Source organism: Haliaeetus albicilla, chromosome 13, assembly GCF_947461875.1.
Source record: "Haliaeetus albicilla chromosome 13, bHalAlb1.1, whole genome shotgun sequence".
In the NCBI taxonomy this organism is placed as follows: Eukaryota; Metazoa; Chordata; class Aves; order Accipitriformes; family Accipitridae; genus Haliaeetus; species Haliaeetus albicilla.
This window is the reverse complement of record NC_091495.1, coordinates 31081479-31093677: the sequence shown is the minus strand read 5'-3', so window position 1 is coordinate 31093677 and position 12199 is coordinate 31081479. Positions and strand designations below refer to the sequence as shown.

Below are 12199 nucleotides of genomic sequence, written 5' to 3'. Positions count from 1 at the left end.
ATAAATACTTTAAAAAATCCTTTAATAAATTAGAGATTGTTTTCTGTTCATTTCAAAAATGCAGTCTTTGTCATCTTTCAGTGTGAAGCTGTCTCCCCAAATTGTCAAGGCACATGTGTATGGTGTAATCATTCTCCTAACCTTTTCTGGTTGTAGTGGAATAGTACATTTAGAACTTTTTGTCTCATTGTTTGTAACATTACTCTGAGGAACTGAAGGAAGTGGCTTGTCCTCTGCTGCTGCTCAGGAGAAGCAGAGAAGGTTGAAGCTGTATTTGGTTGAGGGGATCATCTTGCACCCTGAATGTATGGCCTAGAACAGGCCTGGAATTTGCACAGATGATTTTTTTAATCAGTGGTGAAAATTAAACAGCTTCTTATGTGGACATGTGTGAGCATATACAGAAGCAGAACACAGGGAGTTACTGCACCAGTGAACCTGCCTGCACTGCTGAAGCTGTGAACGGGAGAGCAACACCGCAACTGCAGCGTTGCAGTAGTCTCAGCTTCAACTGCTTCAACAATTGTGATGTATTCCCTCTCCTCCCGGAAGAATGATGAATAGTTTCTATGTCAATAACTTGATCACATGGATCAGAACTAAAGAGTCAAAGTGGTTTTGGTTACTCTCGGTGGAGAAGATTTTTGCCTAAAATGGAGCTAGTGGCGATAGCCTCAGGAACAGGCAGATCTAACTTGCCATGAAGAAGGTCAAAGTCCCCTGAGAAGTTTTGGGCGTAAAGACATTAACATCCTTCCTACAGTTAATGAGATATATACTGATCCTTTGTAACATGTTTTTTCCATACTTACCTTTGGATTTAACAACTAGTGCAGGCAGACAAAAGGTATATTGATCAGTTGAACCATATGCTTTTGGAGAGACTTTAAATGGATGCTCTGCCATGAAGCAGGATGCATAGGCTGTTTGTCTTATAAACTGATGTCTGTGGGGAAGGAGTTGGTTCTTAGAAGAGCTAGATATTGGAGAACACCTCAAATTATAGTCACAAACTACAGTATTGTTTGGGATATTAAATGTCCTCTCCTGTAATTACTGCTGTCTGTACAGGACACCAGCTGGACTGAAGCACGGTCATGCCATTCTTCTTTTACAGTATGTCAACAGGCCAGTCACACAGAAATGGATTTATTTTCTCAGGAAATACTGAGCCTATTGTCAGGCAGTTATGGACAGTGACTGGTTGAAGGCCATCTCTCTGTGACAGTTGGAAATACATTGTAAGGAGGTGCTCACCTTTTCCAGACTGGGAAAAAAAACCCAAATCCCCAAGAAAAAGCTTCTGGAGGTGAATGCCTGGTTCAGCTAGGGGATTCAATGTATTTGGTGTTGCTTTGTAAGCTTTTATGTTTCAATAATGACATGTACTGTCTATTATGATCCCAGTTCTTTCCTAGGCAGGTAAAATGGATACACCCAGCTTTCCTAGTGTAATAAGCTAGGTTTTTGTATGGATGGGATCCCTCTCTCCATCTTTTCCACAAATATTTAACTAGAAATTCCACTTTCACCATTTTTTAATCATTTCATTAAAGAAGGATTTCAAATATTCTTTTAGGTCCTGTTCTGGACAATTGCCTAGTACTCAATATTTTATGCAAATATTAACATGTTGGTTCTTGTTCTTGTATACATTTTTTTTCTTTTTCTTCAGGAAAAGTTGGACACAGGGACAAGAAAAGAAGTGGATGGAATGGGAGCACCTGAAATAAAATATGGGGATTCAATATGCTTCATACAACATGTAGATACAGGATTATGGCTCACGTACCAGTCTGCTGATGCAAAGTCTGTACGAATGGGTTCTGTGCAGCGGAAGGTAAGACTGTAAATAGGAATGCATTTCAATGCATTTCATTCAGTCACAGTCCGATGGCGGGGGGGGATGAAGGGAACTACAGGAGAGTGCTAATTTCTGAGTTTCAAATATTTTAAGCATGTCTTTGTTTCATTGTGAAAGGCTGTTTTTTTCAGTCACATATTGAAAAGTTATGTGATGTACTGAGTTCTTAAACTAAAAGCCAAAGTGCACATGTTAGCCTGTAGACATTAACCCACAAACATTGATAAATCTGGATAGACTTGATGTCAAACTAAAATATTAGTAATAGCTGTAGAATATGCTGAAATTCCTTCTTCAATGTGCTGTGTAAAAGGAGGCTTTTAGTTTGAAGTCTTTTCTTTCCACATGAGCGTATTACCTTTTGCGCTGGAAAGTTTAAGTCTTGAGCCCTGAGGGATTTCTTTTAAAGAGTAACCATGGCCAAGCACAATGCTAGCTCGGCATAATAAAGTGGGAAAAAGATTCTTTTACAATTAACACATCTTCCAGAAGTTAAAATTGTGTTAGTGTTTACTGTAAATGTATATAACCTTGCAGGAAATTATTTCTCAGCAAGGAAAAAATGTTTTATCCTTCTTTTAAAAAATAAAATAAAATAAAATGTGATGTTTATCCATACTGTAGTAATTTCTATGACTGTTTTACATGCCAGAACTACAAATCTAGAGCAACATCTGATATATTTGGAAGGTCATGCCTTATAAATTTCTATATGTATATAAAATTTGTCTGTATCATATATGTGTATATATACACACACATATATATTCTCTAAATATTTTATATAAAAATAATACATATTTAGGAAACTATTTACATGTAAAATTTTAGTGATTATAATACTAATATAATTAATATTTATAATAATTGTAATACTTAATTCTAAAAATAATTCAAAATAAGATAAATTATTGAATAATGTAATAATGTAAGTAATATAAATAGTTTGTGTGTGTATACATTTGTGTGTGTATGAAAAAAAAAAATTACCTAAAATAGTCAGAAAAGGCGGCCAGTAACATTCTTGGAAATCAGGACCAGTAAAGTATACTTGTTTTGACCTTGTCTGTACTTTAGGGATCTGTTGCTGTGTAAGGGAACTATTTATAAGGTTGACAAAAACAAGCAACAAACAAAACCCCTTAGACTTTTGATTTTTAAATTTTTTTTAATAAAGTATATTGTTTACAGGAGCTGTGACTTGGAGATTATTATGGCACTGAACCTGCTGACTCAGTACAAGTGTGTCCTTGGACACAAGGAAGTAAAACATGGGATTATCTGTTTTTAATTAAATTCTTTTTTTTTAATGTGACTTCATCATTTCCTAGGCTGCCTTACTATGTGAGTTTTCATACTTCCTATTTGTGAATAATGTTTAGTTTTGCAGTGACTGCTTTTCATTCTTGTCTTGCAGGCAATAATGCACCATGAAGGTCACATGGATGATGGTTTAACATTGTCCAGATCTCAGAATGAAGAATCCCGAACAGCACGTGTCATCCGCAGTACGGTCTTCCTTTTCAACAGGTTTATAAGGTGTGCTTTTAAAATGATCTCTTCATCCTTTTTCTTTTTTTTTCCTCTTTTATTTTACTCAAAGTGACTATTAAAACAGTGAACAATGTAGCCCTCAGAAAAAACAGATGAATACTTCTCAAACCAGAGTTTATGCCAATTCTTTATGTGTTATTAACAGAGATGTACTTTAAGAGGTATTGGTCAGTTTCTTTTCTCTATTTTCTAATATTACTTCATTGTTCAACCTTGATTTGAATGCATAAACATACTGAAAATGCAAACAAACCACAAAAGAGAGATTTTTTTCCTTGCCAAAATTTTCTCTAAGTCATGTGGTGCATCACTTAGCTCTTTCTTTTCTAAGTATGGTTTTTAAAAGCGCTCTTCCTTGAAAAACCTGGAAGAAGGAGATAACTGTATAACTACAAACTTGTACAAGACACAAATACACTGGAGAAGTTCATAGTCTCAAGAAGAAGTTTTTCTTAAAAGTATGAAATTACACCTTCTTTCTACCCACCCATTACACTTTCCTTATTTGGTCCCTTTTAACGCTACTAATTTCTTTAATATTTTGCAACGTATAAAATGTTTTATTTTGTAGTATTTTAGCCATTTAAAAATACTGCCAGATTCATGCAATTTGCATTTATCTTCCTACTCCAAATGTTCTCCTACATAACACTGATAAAATGCTAATTCTCAAATGTTTATGACTTCAGTAATTGATGAAAGGCCTCTCTTGTCAGTGCAGCTGGCATTAGAAAAAGGATGATATGCAGTAAGACTATATGGAATGATAAGAATTTCATATGAACTCATTTGTCACAAGAGAAGACAATGTGGGATATGGTGACCTGAAGCAACCATGTTCTAAATCAGTGCACAGCCGAAGAGGTAGACATGTCAATTTGTTGAAAAACATTTACCCAGATACTTAAATAACAACAGAGAAAAACACCTGCCAGGAGAATTGTGTACTGTATGACATTTAAAATACAAAAGAAATGCAAGCCCTAGGTGACTTTGTAAATAATACATTTTCTTAGAAGCTTCTAAGAATGCCATAAAAGATAAGGACAGAGAAAGGTAATTTAATTATAAGGTTTCACAGATCAAGGTACTGCTAAATTACAGTGGAGATTTTTGTGGAGTGCACAGGCAGTCCAAGGTAGTGTTTAACAATTTAGGTTTGGCAGGATGTTACTGCAAGAAGAAAAAGCTGAATTGGAGAGGATCAAAATTATTCTCCTGAGTGTGTGCCCCAGTTCTTTCCCACGAAGTCAGTAGAAAAATTGCACTTCAGATAACGTGCTCACAATAAAAATTAAGTTTTAAAGATAACTTTGTAGCTATCTTTTTGAAACATTGCATGATTTATTCTAAGAGATTTTTATTCTTCAGCAGTAAATATGCCTACTGAATTCATAATGTTTCCTGAATTAGAAGTTTTCCAGCTGTAGTTTACCAGTTGAGATGAAAACAGAGTGACACACCAGCTGAAAAAACCCAAAAAACCCCAAAACAATCAACCAAACAACTATCACTACTGCCTCCCTCCTGCCCACCCCCCACCCCCGCCCAATACTTATCAGTGTTGTCTTAATCCAGCAAAAAGCAGAGTATAAAATGGGGCTTCTACTCCATGTCATGGCCTGGAGAGGAATCCTGGGAGCAAGCAGGGTGCTGTGCAGCTCAGGAGAGAGGACTGCCGAGGGCAGTCGTGGGTCAGGTTGCCGGGGGCCTTTGGTGCCTCTAACGAAAGAAAAGAAGGAGAAGAGCACGGGGCTGGGGGGGTGCCTCTCGAGACATGGCAGGCTCCTCTGCCAGCTGAAACTCGGTGGTCTTTAGGTCAACATAAATGGAGCGCCGGTGAAAATGGAAGGGACCTCTTTGCTACATAGCTGGCTTTTACTCAAAACTACGCTAGCAAAAAAAACCTTTTTACAATGGCAGAATTGAGAATGAGTCAAAAGAGAAATCATGAATGTCAAATAAGCTCCCTCCTCCTGCTCTCCCCCACTGCGTGCCACCAGGGTGGGCCTTTCCTGTCAGGGCTGCTCCTCACCCAGCGCTTCAGGGTCCTGGCTGGCTCCTGCAGAGTTTAAGGATCCTCCGGATCTTTCTCTCCTCCCTGAGGATGGGTGCTGTGTTCGCAGGCCCTCAGCACCCCTGGTTTCTTTGCCCCGCATGGCCCCTCCTGCTCCTTCCAGAAGGTTCTGGCGGGCCTCCTGCAGCTGGGGCAGCCCCCCTGCCCGCCACTGCCTTCCTGAGGGGAGCCGGGGAGGTGCAAGGGAAAGCCCTCGCCTTCCATTTGCTGCGTGGAGCTGGTGAGGTCTCCGCTGCAACAACCGCATTTTAAGAAAGATGAGGTTAAATGGAGGAGAAAGGTCTATCAGGGGTCTGGAAAGCACAGCGCTGTTGGGGATTCGGCTAAGCAAGGGGTGGGTGCAACATGGATGAGAACAGTCTGCCCTCCACTTCTAGGAGACAATGGTCATAGGCTACAGCAAGGCTGAGCTTGAATTGTGTATCAGGGAAACAAAAAGGTTAATGAAGTGGTGGGACAGAGTGTGTGGAAGAGCTGCATCTTCCAGCACTGAGTGGCTTAAGAACAGGTAAGAAACATGCCTGAGAGCCCGTACGGACTAGCTGGGCCCTCTCCAGCACCATAGGACTGGTTCTTTGACTTCTGTCCAGTCCAGCCTCATGATGCTGTGAACAGGTTTGCAATAACTTCTCTTCATCTTTTGGTCTGCCTTTGGTACTGCTAAATGCGTAGGTAGAATATTAAAATGTGTTTTCTGGATTTAAAAAAAACTAAGAGAAACAAATTTTTGATGCTTCTAGTTTATGTTTGGGAAGGGAGGGGTGCATGATTAAGTGGAGAATGGGGCAGACATACATAATTTTTGAGAAGTTACGTAGCTGTCAGAAAATTAATTGAGCTTTGGCATCCAAACAAAGTGCTTTTAAACCAATAAAGAGTTGAAATGATAAAATAAATTAATTTCCAATACCCAGGAGACTTTGTGTCTTCTTGTAGGGGCCTTGATGCTCTCAGCAAGAAAGCGAAGTTTTCCACAGTCGATTTGCCTATTGAGTCAGTCAGTCTGAGCCTTCAGGACCTGATTGGATACTTTCACCCCCCTGATGAACATTTGGAGCATGAAGACAAACAAAACAGGCTCCGAGCACTGAAGAATCGCCAGAACCTCTTCCAGGAAGAGGTACTTCTCTCAGTTTTACTCCTGATTTTCCACCACGTTGTCTGCAAGTGTTCTTTCACAGTGTCTGTAGCATTGATGTCTAATCTGGAGTATGGTTTGCAGTGGTTTTTTTGTCCTGTAAGAGTCAAACTATTTGCTACATTTATAATCTCTTTAAATCTGTTGATTTTCCTGTATATTTAAGGAAATACATTCAAGACCTTACTTCCTTTTCCTTTTTTAAAAAACTTAGATATTAATATGACCTTGTGCCTTGAATGCTAACCATAATTTACTCCTTATGTGTAATCTGAATATTTAGTTTCTTCTGTTATAGTTTAATCTCTTGATGCAGAAGTATGTTTTGGTTTAATAAGCATGCTTTAAATATTTTGTTTAACATTGTCTGTTATTCTTGGTCGTGATAGTTGCCTATATTTAGTCAGATGCCCAAGTGTGTTCCAGAATAGAAACTTGCCTAAAATTATGTCTGGAATACTGTTTATTTTCTGTTTTATTTTGACTGTCCTAAATGATAAATTTTTATTATCACAGTCAAGGAACACTCTTCCATAGGGATTGCTTGTTTGACTCCGCTTGTCTAACTCCTTGTATATATTCTGGTGTTTTGCATAGCCTCTGTTTCATGTTTTGTTTTCTTAGATTTCTGAAAATCTTATGTGTTTGCACCTAAACAATACTTTTTTTTTTTCTCTGACAATCTGAGCCTTTCCATTTTTAGGGTATGATCAACCTTGTTCTTGAATGTATTGATCGCTTGAATGTATACAGCAGTGCAGCTCATTTTGCAGACGTAGCTGGGAAGGAAGCTGGAGAAGCATGGAAATCTATTCTGAATTCTTTGTATGAATTGCTAGGTAAGACATATTATGAGTTACTTGGGTTGTTTTAGTTCAAAATAATACTCAGATAAAAAGAAACACGAACCTGTTTTAGTATAGAAGAATTTCCACTGTGTAGAAATTTAGGATACAAATTAAACAAGATTTTTGCATTTCCAGCTCCTTCCATGTGCTTAAGAATAAAATACACTGAAAACACTCAAACAATGTGATTTTTCTAATAATATTTATTATGATAAATAACATGTTTCTGACTTCAATTAAATGATTGATTGGTTTTTCATATTGTCAAATTGCTGGTATATCTTATATACCACCCGAAAATGTGTGAACGAAACATACGTGAATATGTCATTCCTGTGTTAAGGAGCCATTACATTGTGGTCAGTTTTGTAGAAGTCTACGATTTTTCACACATCTGGCTGCAGAACTGCAGCATAAATCTAAAGCTTCTGTAACCACGACCCCTCTTATTAGTCAGTAATCACCAGTGACTCCAGCATTATACTAGGATACAGTGTGCCATGGAAAGGCACAGTCTTCTAGATGCAGTATACCATGAACGTCTTGTCCACCTGCAGTCACTGAAAATCTCATAATACCTTCTGCAGGTATCTGTTAGTTGGTGTCCTGGTCAAATTGCTATTTAGGTAGTAGCATTTAATCACCTGTTTACTCACCAATTTGAATTGCATATGTTATTTATCTTCTACTATGACTCATTATATAGGGTTATTAATCCACTACTATAACTGCCTGCGTATTCACTCCTGCTGAGTTGTTAATTGTCTACAAAACGAAATTTTACTGCCTAAGAGACCATTTTGTTAGTTCCTTGCTCCTCTGTCATTAGGTTTTCTCAGTGCCATAAGTAAGCCTAAATAATAACATTAACATTGACCTGAAGTGACTGAGGACAGTAATGCATCCCTGTCATTAAGCAGTGCTTTGTGCAGGCTGCATATGTGTACCTATGCTGTTTGCTTTCTGTAACATACCAGCCCTAATGTGAGGGCCTTCTTGCCTTTAAACTTGCATGTGTTTTGGCAAAAGCTTGAGTTTGGACAAAGTCCTCATACAGGATTGTTATCTTATTTTCCTGTAAAACATAAGCATTTTATGTATCATTTATACTAAATCTCACTCCTGAAAAATTTTGTGTTGAAAAGGTACACAAGTAATGTTATGTTATACATCAATTCCATTAAAAAATCCAGGACTGAACATTGAGTTTGTAAAATGGACTGAAGTGTTTAGGAAGTGCCCAGAGGAATGTAGTGTGTGTATTATTAATTGGCTCTTTGGTGGGTATGCATTGTGAAGCATGATCACATACAAGTTTTTCTATAAGACCCATTCCTTATTTAGTGCTCATTTATTATTGGTACTTAAAATACTTCATTTTCTCTTTGCTACTCAGTGTGTGGCACTGAACCTTATTTATTGTGAGCCTTCTAATTCATGTTTGGAAAACAAAGCTTTTATCTTGGAGTTCTTTTGTGCCATTTATGATTACTAATCTGAATGATTAGAACTATTAGTAAGTGTTTTCTTGGAAACTTCTGTAATAAAGCAAATAGAATGTATTATCTCCCATTCACAGAGGAACAGATACAGAGAGAAATTACTCTACCAATGCTAGTTCCCAAATTAAGAGCTGTGGGATCTGACCTTTTTTCAGAATATTCAGCAGTATTTCATGTGTGCAAGGCATACTGAAAACTTGCACTCCTCCAAATTCAGAGGCACAGAAAATTAAATTTTAATGGCATGCCTCACTTCACACAAATTTTCCTTACTACCCAACAGCAAAGTGAGGCAGGAATTCTGTATATAGTAGTTGCAAAGTTTTCCATAGTCAAACTAGGTTCATCATTTTGTGCTCTTGACAAAGAAAATAATTTTTGGGGGAAAAAAGGATATCCAGCATATGGTGCACAGCCCTTGATAAAACCAGTGAGGTGCTTCTGTCTGGCCCACTACCTTTTCTGTCAGAGGAAATAGAAGTTGACACAGTAAACATCATTGAGAAGCCCTCTCCCATGATCTCTCAGAGCAAAGAAGGAGCTAGCTGAACAGTGGCTGCTGTCACCTAACGACAGGCCATTAGGGTAGAAGGTGGTTCCTGTGGCTGTGCTTCTGCGTGAGGAGTTGCTGAGATCTACCACCTCTGTGTAGCTGAAGATTGTAGCATGATGCATACACACAGGTTGCAAGGGTGACCAAAAGTGGCATTTCCCAACATCAGATTGGTAGATTTTATGAACATTATAAGGTAATTTTAATGGTTTTGGTTTTGATTTCCATGGGTTTTATAGTTGTAAGCTAAATACATCCTCTATACACCTCTCTCCAGTTCTGTAACTTGCAGCATAGTGACAGGTAAGTGAGTCAGCATATGGATCAAAAGCAGGACTGAAACTTCAGATACATCAGACTGCTTTGATTTCAGCTAAGAGTGATTTGTAACAATGGTACACTGCTGTCCTTGTATTGTATTTCTATATGAAGAACTTTTTCAGAGGTAGATGGGAGTTTTTGCTGGTGGATTTATGATGTTTGATGGTTGAGAAATTTTATGACTTGGCAACATGAATTATATTGTAGGTTCTTGAATAGAGTGTTCAGATCCTTTCCCTCTTTTTTTTTCCTTCTATTTTTTTTTTCTCATGTCTTATGTTTTTCAAACTGATGTAGGCCTTTCTCATGTTTGTTTGCATGTTACAGCTCCATTCTTCTCTTTGCCAATGTCTGTCTTCCTTCAGAACTCTATGGTCTGTTATAGAAAATGAAGAAAATGTTTCTTGCTGTTTTCACTACATTTCAACAAGACAAAACAACCCCATGTAGCTTTGGCTATCTTCATGCTTGCAAGCAACCAGATTGTTCAGTCTGAGTTTTTTGAAGGTAGCTCAATCATTTGAAGGCAGAAAGGGCAGCAAATTTTCACTTTAACAGTTAAAATTTGGAAAAGATGCATGAAACTAAGCTTTCACAGTGAAAATGATACTAAATCATAGTGTGAGCTTCTTATCACAGAGGTACTACGGTTAGGTTTTCCCTCCCCCTGCTTTTGTTTTTACTCTTTGCTCACCCTAATGCCTGTATGAATGCTTGAAAATGTGACATTATGTAATGTGTTTTTGGGGGGTGTCTGCTTGTCCAACCCTCTGTTAAAAAGATCATCTAGAAGGAATATTGGTAGAAATTTTACATCTTAATCTATTTTTCAGCTCATGCATGCCCACTAAGTGAATCTGCTTTAGGCTTTTTTTTTAAAGGTGATTATTTCATGTATACTAATGGTAGTTATTTGATTTATTAAGAATCAGTTGAAGACATTATGGCAGGAACTGTAACCATTTAAAAGTATGGGCTAGGTCCAGACAGTTAATGTCTCAATGAAATAAACTGATATCCTTTTAGAGTGTAGATGATGGAGTATAAAAGTCTGTGGTTGGATTATTCATAGATGTAGGGGAGTGTTGAAGTTTTTGTAACAGTTTAGTTTTATCTCTTGTTACATTAAGCATAGCTCAGACTGGAGGAAGTAGTGGCTTGATTGCGGAATCATTTCTCCAAGTCTGAAATTTCCAGTTGACAAGCCCAGAAAATTACTTCTGAAAGAGTCTACTTGTCCCGTACTAAGTATTGTTTCCATGGACTTGTAGTGAGAACAGTGCACAAGCTTTTGTTGACTTCCCAGTCCCCATACGCTTCCTGCCCCCTTATGTTACTTCCCTAACTGCATTATCTTCTGGCAGCTAATGGTTAAGAAGCCTGTCTTTGATCTGGCTATAATGAATTTGTACGTTGCTCTGTTCTGAATAAAGCTGGAGCTGTACAGTAATTGCATGGATGACAAATGGATATTGCTTGCTCAGTCTTGCTTCAGCAAACACTGCTTTGTTTTTGAGTCTGCACATAAATAACAGTAAACTGTGATGCCAGAATTCATGGGTTTTGTCACATCATTGACATTGTGATATATTTCACTGTGACGAGAATGGAGGCATTTACAGACTTTGAGTTGAGACTGGATACTACCACATATAAAAATCATAGAATGGTTTGGGTCGCAGGGGACCTTTAAAGATCATCTAGTCCAACCACCCTCATCATAAAAAATTTCTGCCTTATATTCCATCTAAATCTACCCTCTTTCAATTTAAAATCATTGCTGTATATCTACTAAGGCATCTGTCCTTCTTCTATTACAAGTACATAAAATCACTCTGAACTTGTATTTGATTCTTTTGTATTACCAAAGAATGTGCAGGAGTATATGTAATGGTGTGACTTTAATGTCTGACTGATCACATCCTGGTTTTTATTTATTTAAAACTGGATGCTAGTCTTGTTCAGAGTAGTGGGCAATAAAAGAAGCAATTGTTGGACATTATTTTTTGTTTTCAATGTTAAGTGGCTGTGTACCTCATTTATTGCACAGCTTTAACCACTGAATACTAACCTTGCACAAACTTCTGCTGAGCTGCATTTAGGAAACCATCTGTGTCTTATTACTGTTAATGAAGTCAAATTATTTGATGTTGTGTTAAGCAATGAACTATTACTGCTTTCATTTTCTGTTTGTACCTGAAGCACAGTGAGATTATGTACTTTGCCCATAATCAATTAAAATGTCACTTACAGAAACAGGTGTTCCTTAGTTCTAATCTGTGTCTTTTAACAAGATGCTCCTCCTTTTACAGTGCCTCAGTATTTTCAGATAACTACGGTCA

At 37.6% G+C, this 12199-nt stretch overlaps 1 protein-coding gene across 11 annotated transcripts in view; it reads left to right on the top strand.

Annotated features, from left to right (window-relative positions):
* RYR2 (ryanodine receptor 2) overlaps positions 1-12199 on the top strand; it is a 456061-nt gene that overhangs the window by 212368 nt on the left and 231494 nt on the right. For all 11 annotated transcript variants that reach the window (XM_069800675.1, XM_069800669.1, XM_069800667.1 and 8 more), the window contains 4 exons: positions 1676-1840; positions 3282-3403; positions 6432-6615; positions 7337-7472. In XM_069800675.1, the coding sequence (XP_069656776.1) occupies positions 1676-1840; positions 3282-3403; positions 6432-6615; positions 7337-7472 (607 nt within the window). The remainder of the gene's footprint in view (positions 1-1675; positions 1841-3281; positions 3404-6431; positions 6616-7336; positions 7473-12199) is intronic.